This window comes from Peromyscus leucopus, chromosome 3 (assembly GCF_004664715.2).
Source record: "Peromyscus leucopus breed LL Stock chromosome 3, UCI_PerLeu_2.1, whole genome shotgun sequence".
Taxonomy (NCBI): domain Eukaryota; kingdom Metazoa; phylum Chordata; class Mammalia; order Rodentia; family Cricetidae; genus Peromyscus; species Peromyscus leucopus.
The window spans coordinates 38,639,023-38,661,850 of NC_051065.1; the positions used below are offsets into that span (position 1 = coordinate 38,639,023).

General features: G+C 43.7%; 2 protein-coding genes across 2 annotated transcripts in view; one reads left to right on the plus strand and one right to left on the minus strand.

Annotated features, from left to right (window-relative positions):
* Fbxl13 (F-box and leucine rich repeat protein 13) overlaps positions 1 to 4,168 on the minus strand; it is a 216,205-nt gene extending 212,037 nt beyond the window's left edge. The window contains exon 1 of the mRNA XM_028890932.2: positions 3,945 to 4,168. Within this exon, the coding sequence (XP_028746765.1) occupies positions 3,945 to 4,019 (75 nt within the window). The 5' untranslated portion in view covers positions 4,020 to 4,168. The remainder of the gene's footprint in view (positions 1 to 3,944) is intronic.
* A 162-nt stretch (positions 4,169 to 4,330) lies between these two features.
* On the plus strand, positions 4,331 to 21,553 carry Armc10 (armadillo repeat containing 10). Its single transcript, XM_028890926.2, has 6 exons — positions 4,331 to 4,665; positions 7,479 to 7,627; positions 10,049 to 10,183; positions 12,020 to 12,196; positions 20,279 to 20,350; positions 21,166 to 21,553. Exons 1-6 carry the CDS (start codon positions 4,533 to 4,535, stop codon positions 21,418 to 21,420), a joined length of 921 nt encoding a protein of 306 aa, XP_028746759.1. The 5' UTR covers positions 4,331 to 4,532; the 3' UTR covers positions 21,421 to 21,553.
* The last annotated feature ends 1,275 nt before the right edge of the window (positions 21,554 to 22,828 follow it).

Sequence of the window (22,828 nt, forward strand, 5' to 3'; positions counted from 1 at the left end):
CAGCCTGCCAGTGAAAGACCTGACAGAAGAATACCTTGCTTGCCCAATTGGTTAATCTATAACAAGCTACTTGGGTGTGAATGTATGTGAGCTCTTGGGATAATGTTGTTGTTGGCATTTTACTCTTTTTGGGGGGCCCACCACCCAGCTCCCAGATAAATTTGCACAGAGGCTTATTATTACTTATGAATTCCTGTCATTAGTTTGGCTTAGTTTCTAGCCAACTTTTCTTAACTTATCCTGACTATCTTTTGCCTCTGGGCTTTTCCCATTCTCTTACTTCTGTAAATCTTACTCTTACTCTGTGGCTTGCTGTGTAGCTGGGTGACTGGCCCCTGATGTCCTCCTCCTTCTCTCACTCCTGGATCTCTCTCCCCAGATTTCTCCTTCTATATATTCTCTCTGCCTGACAGCCCCACCTATCCATTTTCCTGTCTTGCCATTGGTTGTTCAGGTCTTTATTAGACCATCAGATGTTTTAGACAGGCACAGTAACACAGCTTCACAGAGTTAAACAAATGTAACATAAACAAAAGTAATACACCTTAAAATAATATTCTACAATTTTTTTGTTTCTCACCTACAATACCTAAAATGTTAAACATGTAAGGGATATGGGGGAAAATGCTGTTTTTAACTGTTTGTTTTGTATTCATTGTAATCATTCACTTGAAAAACAGAATGTAGCCACGTTGTAATTTTTATATTGCCTAAAAGATTTTGCTGGGTTATATAAGCTGTAAGAAAAAGAATAAATATAGAGTTAAAATGGGCTAGAAGAAAAACATCAAGAATGAGAGAAGGAAAACATCAATAATGGGAGAATTAGAAGGGAAACATCAAGAGTAAAGCTAGAGTTAGAAATAAAACATCAAGGATGAGAGAAGGAATAGAGAATGCAAAAGAAGAATAAAGAAAAGGTTTGAAGGAAATCTTCAAGAGAGTGTGTGAGTATCTTTTTCCCTAACCCCTTCAGATAGAAAAGTCTTAGTACATGCCTACGCTGTGGATTCCTTTTGAGCCCGTCACTGCTGGGGCCCCTAGGCAGCAATAAGCCAGCTTTTGGTGGTTGCATGGAGCTGAAAGAATAAGAGGTGCCCAAATGTGGCCATTTGTTCAATAACAAATATGTCTGGTCTAGGGTGTTCATAAAGGAGCCAGCACAACTACATTTAAGAGGATATTCACAGGAAAGAGAGAGGAACCTGCAGTCTAGCTTCAAGCCAGCTTCATCTGCCTAGACTGAGTGACCTCTTCACTCTATAGAGAGGAAAGGGGAACCCTCTATGGTGAAAGAATGTATTGTGTAGAATGTCTACTATTCCTTTTTACTTGATATCCAACAAAACAAATCATTCAATATGTGTGTGAGGAAACATGATAGTCAGTGGAAGAAAAGAAACAACAGACCCCCAAAATAATTCATATATTGAAGGTACTAGTATTTCTTTTTGTCTTTGTTTTAGACAGGCTCTCTTGCTAAATTTCCTATGCTTGCCTTGAACTCAATATGTAACCCAGGCTAGCCTAAAGCCATCCTTCTGTCCTAGCTTCCTGAGTCTTGGGATTACAGACATGTACCATCAGTTTTCCAGATAATTATTTTATAAAATAATCACTAACATGTTAAAGAAAGCAGGAAATGATAGCAAAATAAATGAAAAGATATTTTCATAATTTAAAAAAATTTTAAAAAAAATTAATGCCATTAACAGGAATCAATGAGCATTCCAGGCCTGAAAAATATATTGTCCACAATTAAGATTTAATTTAATCTATTCAACAGATGGGATGGGTCACAACATAAAACAAAATTAGTAAATTTAGCAATCCATTAGATTAATCAGTGAAAAAGATCCAAAATTGCACCCAGAAGAAAAAACAGTTGACAGAACAAAGGTAAAATTTTTAATTATATTCACGATTGGATTCCTATAGGAGAAGATAATTGGGTAGAAATAACAATATATTCAAGTGATTGGTTGCAAAACTAAGGAAAACTAAGTGTTAGTCAACAGATTCAGTAAGTCTAGTATATCAGGCAGGTTTTTGTTTTGTTTTATTTGCTTTTTTTTTCTTTTTGAGTATTACTATGCCTGGGCTCAAGCAATCCTTAGCAGGTAGAACTACACCTACCAGTGGCATGAGTAACTTTTTGGTTTTGGTTTTGGTTTTCATTTAGTCAGAATGTACACAAGTTTGTAGAGAAATGGCATTGTAGGTAAACAACTAGGTTTTACTTAGAACACACAGATGATGTTCAGAAGAGGTCAAATAACCATGGATGTCTAAAAATAAAAGATTAAGTGTTACACATATTGCAGGTGGCTTTTAGAAGAGTAAAAGTCCTGGGAAATAGAGAGCTGGCAGAATTAAGTTCACTTTAATGGCCTCCACGGGAAAGTGAATGGGTGGGACCCAAGACTTCTGTTTCACCTGCTGTTAATGCATGAGCAGAGGTGACTGAAGGGTTTCTCAGGATAAAATCATGGGGCATACCCCTATTTAACATGTTAATAAATACTTCAAAATTACCACCCTAGAAGGAAGAGTTGTACCAAATTGCCCTGGAAGTTGAATGCTTTGCCTCTTCCCTTCCCTGAAGCACTCATCTCCCCTGGAAGTTGAGTGGCTCTCCCCTTCCCTCCCCTGTGCTCTCATTCTCCCCAAGATGTTATCTGCTCGAAACTCCTACTGTATCACCCACAATACACACCTACCATTTACAGACAAAATAGAAGTTACCAGAACTTTCTCAGCTCCCTACTCCAAGGAGAATAAAACTTTGCATTCAGCACCATACTGTTCTCCAGAGGCAGGGCAAAATGGGGGAATATGAGGGTGAGAAGGAAACCCTGCTCCCTGCTCCTGCAGCTCTGATCTGCTCTGTCAGAAGGGACCTATGGGACCACACAGGGAACGTGTTTTTCCAAACGGTACCCTAATAAAGACAGGAAGTAAACTGATTGCTCAGGGTTAGATGTTGTACTTCCAAACGCCCTAGTCAAGAATGCCAAGGCCAGTGATTAGGCTGTGCTTACATAAGGCCAAATGACAGATAACCTTCAATTCTGGTCTCCTCTCTCCCAGACCTAAATGAAGCCCCTTAGGCCATAAATCCCAAATAAATCCACTATACAACTTTAGTTACTGAGAGAAAAAGAAACTTGTACTTTTAATCTAACCTGTGACAAACTACACTCTCTGGGTAATGTTAGGGGGGAAGTGTGTGTGTTTAGGGGGTGGGAATTAGCAACACTTAAAGATGTAATTTTGAAAGCCACAAGAAAAAAAAAAACACACATACCTACAACTCCACTGTAGAGCCACTGAAGCACGAGTGTCCCTCCCTTCAGAAGCCCACAGCTGATAGTGTTTGACTCTCTCTATTGCAGCACCTGTGTTTCTGCTTCTAATAAATCCAGTTTTGCTTCATACAGATTCGCCCTGAAACTCACTTGCTGAAACCAAAAGCAGGTTTTGCCTGGGTGTCGATCTCTGAAAAGGTGTCGTGTGAAGCTGTGTCGAACAGCAGTGACTCTTATTCCCTCTTGCTAAAAGCAGGAAGAGGCAATTCTTAGCCACAGAATCCTGAAGTCTCTTGTTCTCGGCTCACTGCCCACTTCTTGCTCAAGATGCTCTTCATAATGCAACGCTCTCTTTTCCTCAGTGTGTGTCTGACACTCTTCCCTTTTTCGTCTTGTCTAAAGGTTGACACATGGGGATTCCCCAGGGCCCTGTGCTCTTCCTCTCTGGAAAATGTCACTTTTTCTCTCCCCTTCTTTCTCATCCCCATCCCTGCTTTGGCCACCATCACCACCCGTCGGGCGTCTCTAACCTTCCCCTTCAACCTCTCCCATCCCACTCCTTCCCAGCTGCAGCTCCGGGCATCTCCTTGCCTCTCCCGCGCCCTCTGTGTGTGCGAGGCCGCGTGGCTCCAGTACCTCACAGATTTGAGGAATGTAGTTGTCCCTGAAGTAGTTCCTCAGTTTGGGGGTGGCACTGCGTAGTGAAGCCATGGTCAAGGGCAAGACTGAGAAACTTCCCTCTGCGGGCTACTGGTGTCCACGCTGCCGAGGCCGGCCGCGTCGGGGCGTTGCCCGGCAACCACGGGGGAGGAGCCGTACAGTCTCCGCCAATCTGGAGGCGGAAAAGAGAGCTTGAGAGAGGGGCGGGGCAGAGTGGAAAGGGGGCGGGACAGGACGGGCTGGGGCGGGGCAAACGGGGGGCTGGGCATAGCTGGGCAGGGGAGGTTGGGGCGGGGCTGGGGGCGGGACTCAGGCGGGGAGATCTGGGCCCCGGAAGAGGCTGCAGTCGGGGTTCAGCGGGAGCGGCGCCTCCGGCGAGCCCCTCCCGCTCGCCGGGGCACAGGCGCTCGCCGCCGCGCGCTGGGTGGGAGGGCTTCCGAGTTCAGCAGGGCGGCTTCCGGAAGGCGGAGCTCCAACCCCATTTCCTTTCTCTGGGCCTGAGCTGGTTCTGGCCCTGCTGCACCTGCCTGTGGTCCTGGCTTCCCGGCTTCCTGCGGCAGCGGCATGGGCGGCGCGCGGGACGTGGGCTGGGTGGCGGCGGGGCTGGTCCTCGGCGCCGGCGCCTGCTACTGCATCTACCGGCTGACTCAGGGCCCGCGGCGAGGCGGGCGCCGGCTGCGCCCCTCGCGGTCCGCAGGTGAGGCGATGGGCCAGGTGGACAGGTTCGGGGCTCCAGGGCCACCCCGGGCTGGGCTGGGCCGGAGGTGCCCTAAGCACTCGCGACTCCCTGTTGTCGCAGTAAAACTAGGTCTGAGTGGGAGGACATGGGGCAGGGCGTGGAGGGAGGCTGGAGGTAGACGAGTCAGGAAGCCTAGGTTGCCTTGGGTGGGTCCTGAGCCGCTTCCCTGCCCCCGCTTCTTTGTTTAAAATAAGGGCTGAAAACATTGCCTGAAGTTTTCTGTTGCTTCCTCAGGCTTCACAGCCGAGAACTAAGGTTTCTCCACGCCATTGTAGATAACCTGTCACTGTAAAGTTTGTCCTGGGCCTTTGTGTTACCAAAGAGATGCCCCTGACGGCGAGACAGTTAGTGCAGGTCCTTGAGCCCAGGTTGAAACTTGCACGTAGCTGTGTGAAGAAGAGATCCCTAAGGTGCAGTTCTGCCAGCACTTCACGGGACCTGTTCAGGGCCTTGAAGCCCTCCATAGCATCCTGAAATTCGGGGTGTGTATTGGAAATAACCTCAGCCTACAGGAGGTACTCCCTTCTGGCAGACAAGGCTTGTAGGTTCAGTCCTATGGTGATTGGGACATTGAGAGGTCCAACAATTTGCTGCACATAAAGGGATCGTTTAGGTCGTGAAAACTGTTGGGCAAACAATTTGAAATAAAATCTGCCCACCAAAAACCTGCCTTCCTCAGAGGTAGAGAAACGTGTAGCTGGGCATATGCAAAATAAATAGTAGCTTGTCCTTAAAATAAGACGACTTGACAATACCATCTTCTTTTTTTTTTTTTTTAAAGATTTATTTATTTATTTTTTTTTAAAGATTTATTTATTTATTTATTATGTATACAGCACGTATGACTGCAGGCCAGAAGAGGTCACCAGATCTCGTTACAGATGGTTGTGAGCCACCATGTGGTTGCTGGGAATTGAACTCAGGACCTCTGGAGGAGCAGTCAGTGCTCTTAACCTCTGAGCCATCTCTCCAGCCCGACAATACCATCTTCTACACATAGTTCATCTCAAATTCACTGAGAGTTCAGGCAGTTAGAGGTGAGAGTAAAGGCAATATAGATAATAATTGCCTTTCCCTAAAGAGAAAATAAAGCACCTTTATAGGCAGGTAGAAAAGTATTTTCGGGTTGTACAACTTTGGCATTTACTTTTCAAAATTTGCACTTACCTGAAGGGACCAGGACCAACTTGACAAAGATAGTACAAATCTCCCTCAATCATGAATAAAGAAAATCTATCAGAGAGTTGAGGAAATGATATACTGAGGCCAGATGGACATATAAGAAGAATTCATAGGAGTATATGTTATTTATTGCACTAATATATTTTTAAACAACATAGTAATGTATAAAAGTCATTAAAATAGTATTTCTGATAACTTGCAACATTAGGAATAGAAGGAAATGTTCTTAAATTGATGGATAATACTCATCAAAAAAAAACACAAAGATGCTTTAATTAAAGGTATTTAATATTAAAACATTAGTTTCATCTTTACTAAGTTCAAGACTAAGAGACGTGCTATCACAACTATTTAGCATTGTCCTGGAGTCCCAGGCATCTTGACAGGAAAAATCATAAGCAAAATTATAGAAAAAGAAATTCTGATTTGTAAATGACTTAATTTGAGTCAGAAAAGTGCCAGAGAATTAGCTGAACACTAGAAGGGGGGGTTCCATTGGTAAAATGGAACACAACACAGATATACTTAGTAATTTCTTATATCTAAGCACTATGTGCAAGTTTTCAGTATAAATTTAATTGAAAAGATTTCATTTATAATAACTTCTAAAACTAGGAGAATATCAAGCAGGAAGCCTCTATGTAGATAAACTACACAATGGCACACTGAAAACATAATTGTGGTATTTCCATAGGCTTCCTGCCTGATGGACTCTTAAAAGGGTAATGAGTCCCTCCCTTATCTACTTAGCACAAACCTATCATCGTTGCTCTTTAGGCAGATGTCCCATCAGATCTGTATACCTAATGTTAAAGTAGGAGACAAAATGCTGTCAACATCAGGGGTCCCTGTTATTTACATGCACTACCTTACTAATAGACATAGATTATGGGACCACTGGCTGATACTTGATGGCTATGAACCTTTGTTTCCTATATAAATTCAGAGTAATAATAGTATCTTTTTCCCTAGGAATACCTGAGAATCAAATGATGTAAACCATGTAAAGTGCTTCAGACAAGCAATGCCAGGCAGCCATCTACAGAACCTTGGAAGTTTGGGCTGCCCACTCAGAAGAGGCTTGCTGCTCCCTTTCCTTTTTCTTCATCTTTTTTGACTCTGACCAAAAGCCTAAGCATGCTTTCCCACACACTTACTTCCTCACTCTTCAGTACTTTCCTTCTTCCATGTGCCAGCCTCCACTGCTGAAGCGGCATGTGTTCTTGAAGCTGTGACCTTCTTTCTTCATCTTCCTCTTGCCCACAGATGCCAGCATTTACACCTTGCTTGCCTTTTGCTTTCTCTCAAACATGATGAAAATTGTCCCCAGACTTTAAAAAACAAAACACTTAGGCTGGGCAGTGGTGGCACACACCTTTCATCCCAGCACTCAGGAGGCAGAGGCAGGTGGATCGTTGTGAGTTTGAGGCCAGCCTGGGCTACAGAGTGAGTTCCAGGACAGGCTCCAAAACTACACAGAGAAACCCTGTCTCGAAAAACCAGAAAAAAAAAAAAAAAAAAAACAAAAAAAAAAAAAACACTTCATTGATGACTTTTAATGACCTTTCAATGGCTTTCCTCTTATGCAGAAGACTTAACCGATCGTTCCTATGATGAGATCTTAAATGCTGAACAACTTGAAAAACTTCTATACCTGCTGGAGTCAACCAATGATCCTATAATTGTTGAAAAAGCCTTGGTCACTCTGGGTAATAATGCAGCCTTCTCAGCTAATCAAGTAAGCCTCCTCTTTTTACACACAGTAGTAGTTATGATTCTAGGCACTTAACTCTCAGAGTCTCTGTATCCTCATATGTACTTATGCTCACACATTATTTGCTTTTTTTGCATCAGAAAATCACAGCCAAATAATGACACAGGAAGTACTGTCTGAGAAGCTGGATACTAGCATCACATTTGTACTAGTTCCTATTCATCAAAAGGCAGAGCTTCCATAAAATAGAAAAAGCACCTAACATTTAAGTATGTGTTTTCATTGGGTAGCTGACCTTGCTGGCATGGTCCTGATGTAGGTGGTCCCTCAGCCAGCGATAACCACCAAATCAGCGTGAATGGCTAAGACTGAAGAGTTCAATGTGAATGCTTCTTTCTCCCTTCCCCCACAGAGAACAAGGAAAAAGGTTTTTTTTTCCAACAATGCTTCTTGTTAACATTGGCACCAATACAGATTTATTTTGAGCTAAAAAAAGAATTTTGAATGTTTTGCCATTAAAAAGTAATACATGCTTGAGGAAATATATGCATTTAAGGTGGTTATGCAATGTGTGCATGTATCAAAACTTAAACTATATATATATATATAGTATATATATATATATAAGTCTGTCAGCTAAAACAAAGAGAGATAGATGAATGGGTAAAAGTGGGCCCATATGAAAACCAGGCATGGTACCATGCACTTATAATCCCAGCACTGAGGAGGCAGGGAGTCCCTGGGGCTCATTCGCCTAATCACCAAGCTCTGATCCTAATGAGAGACCCTGTCTCAAAAAATAAGACAGCTACTGAGAAACAATACTCAAGGTTGACCTCTGGCTCACACTTAGGAACATGTCTCCACATACATAAATATGTTCATCCCCGCCCCCCCATGCATGAAAAGTAAAGTAAGTAAATAAATAGAAAATTAAGGCCGAGGAGAAGCTCAGTAGGCAAAGTGGTTCACCTTACAAGCCTGAGGACCTATGTTCAGTCTTCAGAACTCAAACTAAAACAGCCAAAGCAGGTGTAGCACACACTTGTAAGCCCAGCACTAGCAAGCAGGGACAGAAAGCTGATCCCTGAGGCTCCCTGGCTGGCCGGCCAGGTCTACTTGGTTGCACTGATTGTACACATTAGTGATGAACTCCGGGTCACCAGTAATGCGTTCGTGTCACATTGAGGAAATAAAAGCACTTCCCCTTGGAGTCATTTAACCGAGAGTGAGTCCACTGCACTCCTTGCTCCCTGTGTCTTTTGTCCTCTGTCTGTCTGTTATTTGAGTCTGAATCTGTGCCTGTCTGTGTGTCTGCCTGGTGTATGTCTGTCTGCGAGTGATATAACTGGCTGTGCCTACAAAGGGCTTCACTTTATTGAACGGTGTCTCAGTCAGGGTTCTATTGCTTGAAGAGACACCGTGACCACAGCAGCTCTTAGAAAACATTTAACTGGGGCCGGCTTACAGTTCAGAGGTTTAGTCCATTATTGTCATGGTGAGATGCATGTCAGCATATAGGCAGATGTGCTGGAGGGTGGCTGAGAATTCTGCATCTGGATTAGGGAGCAGGAAGGGAGTCACACAGGGCCTGGCTTGAGCATCTGAAACCTGAAAGCCCACTCCCAGTGACACACTTCCTCCAGCAAGGCCACACCTCCTAATAGTGCCACTCCTTAGGAGCCTGTAGGGACCATTTTTATTCAGACCTCCACAAACAGCATAGAAAACATCATGTGGGGAAGGATGGGACACTTTACAGAAATCTTTAATAGTTTTACAAGGGATTAAATTACTGGCCCCAGCTGATCCCAAATGACCCAGATAATAAACATTGTTTTTAACCAATATCCATAGTTAGTTTCAACTTCTGTATTTGCTGCTTTCAGCAATAATGATACACATGCATTATTCTGGTTCAGGGGCAAGAAAGAGTTTGTTACTTAAGATTGTCACTGTGCATTAGTTTAGGTTGAAAAAGTTAATTGCTTTGGAAATCCAAGGCAAGGTTAATAGTTACGTTATTCTCTTAAAGGCAGGTAAAACAGTTTGAGTACATGGTAGGCTAGCAATCTTAAGTGACTTCAAGATTTATTATTAACTTTGGCTATGAGGTCCAGCAAAAAATTCCAGTCTTAGAATATATTTCAGAATATTACATCTCCACACTTGTTTAGTCCCAGCCAATGAAAGAACTGTCTAAAAAAAAAAAAGTGAATGGCATTTTGATGAATGACAGCTGAGGTTGCCCTCTGCAGGCACATAGATACACAGACACTCACATAAATACAATTTTTTTAAGTAATAAAATTTTCTAACAGGAAGGTTTGTTTATGAGAATAGCATTTCTCTAAAGTGATTAATTTTAGTTGCATTTTTAGATGTATAGAATTCAGTTAAATGGCTGCATATTGAAGTTACAGTCCATTTTTTCCCCTCTCTTAGGCCATTATTCGTGAGTTGGGTGGTATCCCAATTGTTGGAAACAAAATCAACTCTCTGAACCACAGTATTAAAGAGAAAGCTTTAAATGCACTAAATAACCTGAGTGTGAATGTTGAAAATCAAATCAAGATAAAGGTGAGTTGTTTGAAATAAAAATGCATCGGGTTGTCCTTTCAAAAGAAGTGATTAAAGGTGAGTAACGGAACGTAACAGGGTGTCCCTTATAACTTTATAGCCAACCATTACCTTTAAAGAAAGAAACTAAAGCAGAGCTATCCCCTAGGCTTTTCTAGTTGGGTTTCAGTTTAATTCAGGAATGCTCAAAGAACAAAGCCAGCATCCAGGAACACAGGCCTGCAGAAAGACTCGGCATCCAGGAACACAGGCCTGCAGAAAGACTCGGCATCCAGGAACACAGGCCTGCAGAAAGACTCAGCATCCAGGAACACAGGCCTGCGGAAAGACTCAGCATCCAGGAACACAGGCCTGCAGAAAGACTCAGCATCCAGGAACACAGGCCTGCGGAAAGACTCAGCATCCAGGAACACAGGCCTGCAGAAAGACTCAGCATCCAGGAACACACGCCTGCAGAAAGACTCAGCATCCAGGAACACACGCCTGCAGGCAGACTCAGCATCCAGGAACACAGGCCTGTAGAAAGACTCAGCATCCAGGAACACAGGCCTGCAGAAAGACTCAGCATCCAGGAACACACGCCTGCAGAAAGACTCAGCATCCAGGAACACAGGCCTGCAGAAAGACTTCCAGTCAGAAGACTCAGCATCCAGGAACACACGCCTGCGGAAAGACTCGGCATCCAGGAACACAGGCCTGCAGAAAGACTCAGCATCCAGGAACATAGGCCTGCAGAAAGACTCAACATCCAGGAACACACGCCTGCAGACTCAGCATCCAGGAACACACAACTGTGGAAAGACTCAGCATCCAGGAACACAGGCCTGTGGAAAGACTCAATAAACTCAAAAACCAAGTGGGTGCAGCAGAGTGTTTTAAACTGTTCTGTCATCCTCAGATATCCAGGACACCTGTCTGTGGAGCCCTCCTCACCATTACCTCAGATACCCAGTACACTGTCTGTGGAGCCCTCCTCACCATCACCTCAGATATCCAGGACACCCACCTGTGGAGCCCTCCTCACCATCACCTCAGATATCCAGGACTACCACACATCCGACCTGTGGAGCCCTCCTCACCATCACCTCAGATATCCAGGACACCCACCTGTGGAGCCCTCCTCACCATCACCTCAGATATCCAGGACACCCACCTGTGGAGCCCTCCTCACCATCACCTCAAATATCCAGGACACCCACCTGTGGAGCCCTCCTCACCATCAAGGGGAGTTGTTGATGTTAGTGTTTTAAAAGTTGGAGATGTAATGAAATTGTGACCAAAGAAACAGTTGGCTTCCAAGTGTAATTTAGAGCTTATAACTTCATCTCTGCTTCCTTATTGTTACATTGCCACATCTATGACAGCGTGGATACATTTGGAGTTTCTCACAAATGTTAATAAAGCTGTGTTGGGTGGTTAGTTGATCATTTCTTAGAACTTCAAATAAGGAACATTTTCTTATAAGTTTGCAATTTTTGATGGCATTCAGATTGATAAATTTTCCAGTCTGGAAACTCATGCATGATACCTAGTACGACCAGTGCTTCATTGCATTTCACCAGTGAAAGGGAGCAGTAATGTGGAAACTCTCATACGTGCATCTGCATAAGTAAGAACAATCTTGAGCTGAATTTAATTTTTCTTTGCTTGCTTTTGATTCTCAGCACAATGCCAGGTCGTTAAACAAAGGCAGCTCAACTAAAATAGTCACCAGAGCTGGAGGGCAGACATAAATGTCCCCTTTTCTGAAGAACCAGTTCATCCTGAGGTCTACTCAGCCATTCAGTAGACATTTCTAGAAAGTCTGGGTTGCTCAGTCTTTCTTTTTGCCTTCAGGTGTATGTCCAGCGAGTCTGTGAGGATGTCTTTGCGGATCCCTTGAACTCCGCTGTGCAGCTGGCTGGACTGAGGCTGCTCACAAACATGACCGTCACCAATGACTACCAGCACCTGCTCAGCAGCTACATCGCAGGCCTGCTCCACCTGTTACTTATCGGAAATGGAAGCACCAAGGTAGGAGTGCCACGGTCAGTGTTGCAGGTTGAGAGCTGTTGCATCAAACTGAGTAAGACTGAATTTGCAGTCTGTGTGGTAACACACAGCTTTAATCTCAGCACTCTGGGATGCAGAGGCAGGCAGAGTTTGGAGAGTTCTATCTAGACTACAGAAAAAGTTCCAGTGAGGAAAAAAAAAGACTGAAATTCCACACCATCTATTTCAACCCTGGGATGTCTCAGCACTCGAGAGTCAGAGGCAGGTGGATCTGTGTGAGTTCATGGCCAACCTGATCTATACAGCAAATTGCAGGGCCACATAAAGAAACCCTGTATCAAAAAGTAAAAGAGATAGTCCACTCAAAGTTTACGAAAAATACTCAGAAGCCCAAGAAAGCACATTACTTTTATCTTCTGACACTTAACTGCAGAATCAGTGTGTGTAGATCATGTGACCTTCACCTCAAGTGGGTGGTCATTTGATTTTCTGACATCAGTAAACCATGTTCTACTGGGATCCCTAGCATCCTTAACCAGAAATAGGAACACTGAGTAAAGGGACTCAGAAATAGTGACCATAAGTTGCAGCTTTTACCTTAGGATTGACTAGTTTTTAAAATTAGCATACAAAGTAATGGGTTTCATTGTTTCATTTTTATGTATAGCTTTTGTTACTCACAGTCTTAGTTAGAAACCCTAACATGGTGAAGAGACACCATGACCATGGCAATTCTTATAAAGGAAAACATTTAATTGGAGTAGCAGCATACAGTTTCAGAGGTTCAGTCCATTATCATCTTGGCGGAGAGCATGGTGCTGCTACATCTTGATCAGAAGGCAACAGAAAGTGGACTCAGACACTGGGCGGTATCCTGAGCATAGGAAACCTCAGAGCCCACCCCCACAGGGACACACTTCCTCCAGTAAGGCCACAACCACTCCAACAAAGCCACCCCTCCTAATAGTGCCACTCCCTGTGAGATTATGGAGGCAGTTACATTCAGACTACCACACTCCACCCCTGACTGCTATAAGCTTTTAATATCATAATACAAAATGCATTTAGTCCAACTCCAAAAGTTCCCATAGTCTATTACAGTCTCAACAATGTTGAAAAGTACAAAGTTCAAAGTCTTCTTTTGAGATTCATGCAATCTCTTAACTCGAATGCCCTATAAAATCAAAATCAAAAACCAGATCACATACTTCCAGCATATAATGGCACAGGATATACATTACCATTCCAAAACATAGGGAAGGGAGCATAATGAGGAAATACTGGACCAAAACAGGACGGAAAACCAGCTGGGCACACCCCAAACTCTGCATCTGAATGTCTGATGTCAAAACGCTCTTCAGATCTCCCAACTCCTTTCAGCTTTGTTGACTGTAACACATCACATCCTTCCTTTTGAGCTGGTTCCACTCCCTGTTAGCAGCTCTCCTCAGCAGGTATCCCACAGCTCTGGCATCCCTAACATCTTGGATTCTCCAAGGCAATCCAGGTTAAACTTCACAACTTCACACAGTGGCCTCTCTAGGCCTCCATTCAGGGATGCCCTGACATCTGCCTGGCCTCAGTGGCTTTCCTTAGTCTCAGGCAAATTCTATAATCCCTTTTATCCTTAAGTCCAGAACCACTTGGCCAAAGCTACAAGTTCTGCTGCTTACTGGGACTGGAACATGGCCTCCTTGTTCAATTACATCTTCACCAGCTTTCTGTCCTTCACTTACCTAAGCTTGCTCTGTAGACCAGGCTGGCCTCAAACTCAGAGATCCGCCAGCCTCTGCCTTCCCAGTGCTGGGATTAAAAGTGTGTGCCACCACACCTGGCTCTAAGCTTTTCTTTAGTTCCTTTTCACAAGTTGGAAACAGCTGGGTGGGATCTTGCCCTGAGGTCACCACTTCCTTTATTTCTTAATCCCTTTTTCTCCTTGAGCACAGGAGTTAACTCTATTCCACTTCCTGGTGCCCCTTTTCTCAGTTTGTGCCTTTTGTACTTTCATTTGCTTAGCTTCTTTTCATTGTAAATCTTCATCAGAGTTACCATTAATAACTACACAACACAGTCTGTACTAGGCTGTTTTGAGATTTCCTCTGCCAAATCCAAATCTCTTTACTTTTGCCTCCAGCAGACTCTTCAGATAAGGGCAAAAAAAGCAGCCACATTCTTCACCAAAATATCACAGGAATGATCTCCAGGCAACATATTAAACCTCTTGAGGTAGCCTCCCACCCATACACCCAGTTCATCAAATCACACACAGCACCACTGTCTTCCATGCTCCTGCTAGTGTGGCCCATTAAGCAGTGCTTAAAGCATTCTACCGCTTTCCTAACCTCAAGTATCAAAGTCCATTTTACTCCAAACAAAAATGGTCCAGCCTATCACAGCAGTACCCCAGTCCCTGGTACCAACTTCTGTTCTGTCTTAGTTAGGGTTTCTAAGACTGTGAAGAGACACCATGACCATGGCAATTCTTATAAAGGAAAACATTTAACTGAGGTGGCAGCTTACAGTTTCAGAGTTTCAGTCCATTATCATCATGGCAGGGAGCATGACAGCACACAAGCAGACATGGTGCCGGAGGAGCTGAGAGCCCTACATCTTGTAGGCAACAGGAAGTCAACTGAGACACTGGGCAGTAGCCTGAGCATAAGAAACCCCAAAGCCAGCCCCACAGTGACACACCTCCTAATAGTGCCTATGGGTTTATGGGGGCCAATTACATCCAAACTACCACATTCTTCCTTCCCAACTTCCCTCCTTCTTAACCCTGCCTGCCCCCATCCTCCTTCCCAGTGTCCCTTTCCATTTTCATGTCACATGTGACAGTCTGTCATCATCATCATCACTACACTTATAGGAAAGAGGAACCCACACGTCACGGTGTACATACCCTGGGTCAGATCTCTCCTTCCAACATGTGGGTTCCAGTGACTGAGCTTTGGTTTTCAGGCTTGGTGGCAGGCCTTTTGCCCACTGAGCCTCCCACCAACCCTGTTTTGTTTTTTTATGTTTTATTTATTTGTTTGTTTGTTTGTTTGTGTATGTGTGTTATGAAGCATGTGTGGAAGTCAGAGGGAAGCTGTGGAATTGGTTTTCTCTTTCCTCCTTTAAGTGGATTTGGGGCTCGGACTCAGGTCCCAGGGCTTACACAGGTGCCTTATCTGCTGAGCCCTTCATGGCCCTTATTGAGTTTTGAGGTGGGGTCTCACTGTGCAGCAGAGGATGATCCTGGATTCTCATCCAGCCTTCACCTTCTGAGTGCTGGGATGACAGGCATGCACACCTTCCCTGGTTTTATATCCTGCTGAAAATGGAACCCAGGTGTGCACTCAACAACTGCAATATGTCCCCAGCCCTCCATTACTCTCTTAACAAAATGGTTCATTTGTTTGGTTTTTGTTTTTGGTTTTTTGGTTCAGCCATTATTTGTTGAGGTCCTCCTACTCCACGTTTTTGCAGTGTTAACAGTGAGGGGGATCATGCAGAAAGCTTCCTTTGTCCGTTGTACAAATGGAGGAGGCAGCAGAGGTGACGACGGCAGATAGGACCACAGGAGACACCTGAAAGTCCGAGTGAATCTCCTGTATTAAAGTCTTCCTGCTATTCTTTTTAAAGCAATCGATAGAATGTAGATTGACTAGTTGTAATGGTAGGTCTATTATTTATCAGGGTTGTTTTAGCCATGTAGATGTGTGTTCTCTCAGACAACTGAAAGCAAAATGCATGGGTGTTTGATTGTGCTGGATATGATTTTATTTTTAATTTTTATTTATGACTTGTGTGTATGATAGAGGAAGGGTATGTGTCACAGTGTGCACTTGGAGATCAGAGGAGAGCCTTGTAAAGTCAGTTCTTTTCTTCACCTTTACCTGGATTTGGGGAACTTGAACTCTAGTTCTAAGGCTTTACTACAAGGACCCTTCCTACTGAGCCATCTAGCTGGCCCCAAGCTGGATTTTGTTGAGACAGTTTCACTATGTGTCCTTGACTAGTCTTGAGCTCTTGACTCTCCTGTTTCAGCCTCCCAAGTGCTCAGATTTATAGGTTAGTGCCACTATACTTGGCTGCATTAGTATTTAGGAAGGATCAATGTGAAGATATACCCCAAGTATCTGATATTATTTCAGTGCTTCTGGGGTTCTCAGGGTACAGTCACCTCACTGTAGTCCAGTGCTTCTGAGGTATTTATATGGGTTTTCCATATTTCCTATAGCCCAGCTTATCTGGGGCTGGTCCAGGACATACCCAGACATTCAGAATCCAACACAGGTGTAAAGCGTCCTTCTGCAGTACTGCTATAGCTGCTGGTTATTTCCAGCCCAGTGGAAGATGACTTCCAGCCATCTGGGGCCCAGGAGGATACCTCCCTCTGTGTTTAATGTGACTGCTCTAGGAAAAACCTTGCCCTTGACTGTCTCTGCAGCTGCCTTACCCAGAATCCAGGAGGAACTCTTACTTCAGAGCCAAGCAAATCTCTCTGGACCTGTATATATCTGTCTCAGATCTGGTTGACTCACATTGTTTTGTCGTATTTTTCCATTGCATTGCCTACAATTTTTCTAGGATAGAAAATTAAAATTTTGATGGAAACCTGGCCATCATTATGGCATTGTTTCTCCATAAAAACTGAGTGTAAAGTTCTAACTCAAAAGTGCATTATTGTATAGTCATCCATTTTTACGTGTCCGTCATGGATAGGTATTTCCTCAGGAAGTGTCCAGCAGAGTGACTATTAAAGATTTTATTTAGTCTGTGGTGGTGCTCTCCTGAGCGCAGTGATCTGTGGTGGTACTCTCCTGCACGCAGTGATCTGTGGTGGTGCTCCCTGAGCACAGTGATCTGTGGTGGTGCTCCCTGAGCGCAGTGATCTGTGGTGGTGCTCTCCCTGAACACAGTGATCTGTGGTGGTGCTCTCCCTGAGCACAGTGATCTGTGGTGGTGCTCTCCCTGAGCGCAGTGATCTGTGGTGGTGCTCCCTGAGCGCAGTGATCTGTGGTGGTGCTCTCCCTGAGCACAGTGATCTGTGGTGGTGCTCTCCCTGCATGCAGTGATCTGTGGTGGTGCTCCCTGAGCACAGTGATCTGTGGTGGTGCTCTCCTGCATGCAGTGATCTGTTGGTTCTTGCAGTGATCTGTGGTGGTGCTCTCCCTGCATGCAGTGATCTGTGGTGGTGCTCTCCCTGAACGCAGTGATCTGTGGTGGTGCTCTCCCTGCATGCAGTGATCTGTGGTGGTGCTCTTGCACAGTGATCTGTGTGGTGCTTTGCTGCGTGATCTGTGGTGGTGCTCCCTGAGCGCAGTGATCTGTGGTGGTGCTCTCCTGAGCACAGTGATCTGTGGTGGTGCTCTCCCTGAGCGCAGTGATCTGTGGTGGTGCTCTCCCTGCACGCAGTGATCTGTGGTGGTGCTCTCCCTGAGCACAGTGATCTGTGGTGGTGCTCTCCCTGCACCCTGTGATCTGTGGCTGCCACTGATTCACAGCAAATCCAAATACTAGAAAGTGTTTGTTATCTGCATTGACAAGAGAGAGCCAACAACTTAAGTGTCCTGGATCACCACAAGGTGTTGCACGTAACAAGAAAGGAAAAAGAACTTTAAACTGTGTTTAACCTATAGAAGACAGCAAGGTCGCATTTCAGATACTTAGTAGCTGTTTCTTACTATTTCTGGTTGCCAGTGAGTGGACCTTCACAAAGTTCACCCAGGTTCATCTCATAGGTCAAGGCAATCTATTGCACAACTTTTATTCCTGTTACCCTGCTCCAAGCTTCATTGACATTACAGCCAGGCACTTTATTCCTTAGACCTGTTACTGGTGTTGCCAACAGCATCAGGCCAGCTGAGATCTCACAGTAGCTCTCAGGGAGTGCACTAGAAGGTCAGAAGTCACTCTTGCTTTCTTACCTTTAACAGTCCATCATTTTCTTAAGAAACACCTGTGTGAAAAGTATGAGCCCCACTTTAGGGCAGGACGGGCCACTAGCATATGCTTTTGTCTTCACCTTGTTCTCTTCTGCATTGTTTGACATTTGATCATGACCATGTATTAATTTCCAAATTTTTAACTTTGGGGGGTGGGGGGTTGGCTTTTAGAGACAGGTTTCTCTGTGTAGCCCTGACTGTCCTGGAACTCGCTCTGTAGACCAGGTGGACTGGAACTCACACATATCCACCTGCCTTTGCCTCCTGAGTGCTGGGACTAAAGGTGTGCACCTCCACACCTTGCAAAAATTTAAAAGATGATAAAAAGGAGGTTGCTGTGGGATATTCTGTATGCTGTGAATATGTGTTGATCTGATTGGTTGATAAATAAAAAGGTGATTGGCCAGTAGCCAGGCAGAAAGTATAGGCGGGAGAAGCAGACAAGGAGAATTCTGGGAAGAGGAAGGCTGAGTCAGGAGATGACAACCTGCCATCCAGGGAGCAGCATGTAATGGCACACAGGTAAAGCCACAGAACATGTAGCAATATACAGATTAACAGAAATGGGCTGAGTTTAAGTGTAAGATCTAGTCAGTCATAAGCCTGAGCTAATGGCTGAGCAGTTTAATTAAATATAAACTTCTGAGTGATTATTTTATAAGCGGGCCGTGGGGCTGGGCCTGGTGGGACCAGAAAAACCTTCTAACTACAGGAGGTTAAGCAAAGTTTTATCACCTTTAATTCATAAGTAGGTTGACATGTGACCAAAGGAATTGTAAAATGATGTGGAAACTTCCTTTTTCTTTGTTGTCCTGTATTTGGAAATGGTTTAGGGCTAAGGTCGACTTTGGTAGGGTAGTGCTTGCCTAGCCCAGGAGACCCAGGTTTGAGCCCCATCGCCCTCTCCCCTCTAAGTTCTAAAGTCAGTATCTGTTGCTGGTTTAATCAGTTATAAAAATGGACATCCAGGTTCCTCCCTGATCTAGTGAAAAGTGGAGGGTTTGTTGTTGTTGTTGTTTGACCTGGCTTTAGTACCCTCCTCCTTCTCATTTTAATTTCAACTGTCTTGTGGGAAATGTGGGTTAGTGTTTTTCAAAGATATTCTAGGGCTGGAAAGATGACTCAGTACTTAAGAGCATGTGTTGCTCTTGCAAAGGACCCAGGTTTGGTTCCAAGCACCCACATAACTATTGGTAACTCCAGCTCCTGAGGCTCCAATGCCCGCTTCTGACCTCTGCAGGCACCACACACATGGTACATATACATACATACAGGCAAAAACGTTTATATACATAAACACATAAAATAAGTCTAAACATTTTTAAGACATCTTATTTAATTATTGATTTTTCAGAAATAAGTAATAGGAATGCTAACATTTTAATTAGCTATTAAATCACTTTAATATCACTTCCCATCTAAATGATCATTAAACATTGTTCACATTTTTAGAAGATAAGCTCCAAGATTCATAATAACCTTTTAGAAGGAAAGGATTCTAGTATCTGGTTGTGGTGACCAAACCTATAGAATTTTGATAACTTTCTTGAGAAATAAACTAAGCTTTGAGAGATTTCTGTTGTTCAAAGATCAGAGTATCCTTACCAGGACTCATAATAAAATTGACTTAAGAGCTGGGGGAATAACCAGTTCCATAGTTAAATTGTTCATTGTGCGAGCATGAGATCAGGCGTTCAGATCCCAGTACCCATGTAAATGCTGGGTGGGTAGCCTGCCTGTAATCCTAGCACAGGGGGCATGAGATGGGACCCCTGGAACAAGCTGGTAGACTAGCCCAATAGGTGAGTTCTGGGTTCAAGTCTAACCACTGTCTAACCACTGACCTCAGCCTCTGGCCTCCTCATGTACAAACACGGGAGAAAAGAGGTGATTCAACACAGAGCAGACTTATGGTATTGGAAGACATTTGCTGAGTTTTTTCTGTCTCCCCAGCAGTTGAGACAGAGAAGTGAGGTATACACGGCACATACATAGCTGCTCTGAATGTGGTGCTGAGGGTCAGAGGAGCTGAGCAGAGACTTCACAGAGAGAACTGGAGCCAGGCCTGGAGGTGCAAACAGGAGTTTACCGGTGGCGGGGAGGGAGAGGCCGGCATCCTAGGGAGAGGGTCGTGCTTGCTGATCCAGTAAACCCAGCCTTCCGCCCACAGGTTCAGGTTTTGAAGCTGCTTTTGAACTTGTCGGAGAATCCAGCCATGACAGAAGGACTACTGAGTGCCCAAGTAAGTCCATCACCTCCCTGGTTTGTAAATGCACACAGACATAGATTTTGACAAATAGATCTAGGAAGGCCTGCCAAAAACATTGACAGGGATTATCTCTGAAGAGCAGAACTAAGGTGTTAGCTTATTATTCCTTGTATACATGAATTTATGTTTACTGAAACAAGCATATTTGACTTTTTAAAACCCCCTTTAAAAATTCTCTGTATCAAGTGAACTTTCCATCTCTGCTCCTTTTGCAGTGCACAGTGTCATTACATTTTTAAGTTTGGTTTGCTTTACGCATGTGGACCTCAGCCTTTGCTGAAATAGCAGTGTTGAGTCACCGGTATGTGCTTGATGCTGGGCAGAGTGCCCGAACCAGCAAGTACATAGTGTTTGTTCTCATGGAACTTAGAAGGCACAAACATGTAACAAATAAGCAAGATCCTTGAAAACTGTCCCCATGTTCTGAAGCAAGTCAGAGTGGTGCAGAGATGGACTGGAATTCCCTGCCTGCAGAAATAGAACAATCCACTCAGCCATGTTCCCCGTGCTGTGTGTGGATGGTAATATTGGTTGAATTGATGAGTTCTTACAAAAACTGGATGGATCCTAAAATGGTTGGTTTTCTAAATGTCTACACTCTGGGGTTCCAAAGAAATCTTACTTGTTAGCTAACAAACAAAACCTCATTTTCATTTGTAACAAACATGGGGATAAAAATTGTACAGGTTAAGTTAGCAGTTAGGTACCTTGCCTGTGGTCAGACCTTTAAATGTAAACTAGTCGATGTTTTGAAATACAAAAATGACACTCAGTATTTCCTCTTTCAGGTGGATTCTTCATTTCTTTCCCTTTATGATGGCCAAATAGCAAATGAGATTCTTCTTCGGGCGCTTACACTGTTTCAGAATATAAACAATTGCCTCAGAGTAGAAGGCTGCCTAGCTAGTCAGCCTCCCTTTGCTAAGGGGTCATTGTTCTCCCTGTTGTATGGAGAAGACTGTGCCCAGAAAATGAGAGCTCTGGTTTATCACCATGATGTGGATGTCAAAGAGAAGGTTTTAGCAATAATGCCAAAATTCTGATGGGTTGCTCCTACTTTTTCTAAGAGTAATGCAATCAAGTCAGCACACAGGAACTTATTTTCTACCTTCCTTTAAAAGGATTGTTTCAGCTGATGGAGTTAAACAATAAAAGTCGCATTTTGTTTTTAACACAGTTCAGGGCGAGCAGCTGTACTCCAAGATGATTTTTAAAATTTGGGATTTTTTTTTTTTTTTTTTTTTTGAGACAGGTTTTCTCTGTATAGCCCTTGGCTGTCCTGGAACCTGCTCTAGACCAGGCTGGCCTCAAACTGACAGAGATCTACCAGCCTTTGCCTCCCGAGTGCTGGGATTAAAGGCATGCACCACCACCAACCTGGCAAAAGTTTGGATTTTGGAGTAGTTCAGATTTGGAGTTTGGGGATTAGGTATGATCAGCAGGTGAAGTCTTCAAATACTCCAGTCAAACACTCAGAAGTGACTCACTTCTGGGACAAACATTTAGTTAGGGTTATTTTGAATGATCTTACTGGTATCAAATGAATATGGAGATTGTGCTGGACATATTTATGGAGATATTCAATAGTTCCCTCACATGGAATGAGTGGCCTTTCTCTGTACAATCCTAACTCCTAGAAATGGTTCGCAGTTGCTCATCAGGCGGCTTTAGGTGCTGGGTTGAAGACTAGAACTGCCACAGCAAGGACCCTGTGCTTCAGCGATACCCAAGCTCAAGTATCCTTGCCAACCCACCTACTGCCTGCAGGTCTTTGTTCATCGTCAGAATCTTCCCTCACTTCTGATCAGTGAAACTATTTCCATTTACAGGGAAAATGTTTTCTCAGTACTCACCCCCATGTATAAGGATGTGTAAAATACTGGAGAGCAATCCAAGTTTGCGCCCACAGGTAGCTGGGTAAACCAAGTAGCTGCCTTTTAAAAAAATGGACCTGAGTGAGTCTGACTGTACTCATATCAAACGAAATACACCCATGAAATGGATGTTTTTAAAAGCATGTTGTAAAACAATGTATTATGGTCCTGTGTATTTTTTTTTAACAATGAGAAATACATATATACATGGACAGAACATTTCTAGAAGGATATGTAAAACTTCTGGGCATAGGACTGAGAGGTGGGTACATTGGATTTTCTGTGTGTACCCATTTCTACTGTTTGAATTTTTTACTGAGCATAAATGTATAATTTTTTTAATAAAAACAAAAATGCAAGGGTGTACAAAAATTTCTTCCCCCATTGACATTATTTTACTAATCTCCATCCACATTTTACTTGACTAAACTTACAATATATAATTTTTTTTTCAAATTTATTTGTATGAGTGCTTTGCCTGCATGTATGTACAGGTACAAGGTCAGAAGGCATTGGAACTGGAGTAGTGTGGTTGTAAGTCACCATATGGAAACTGAACCCAAGTCCTCTACAAGAG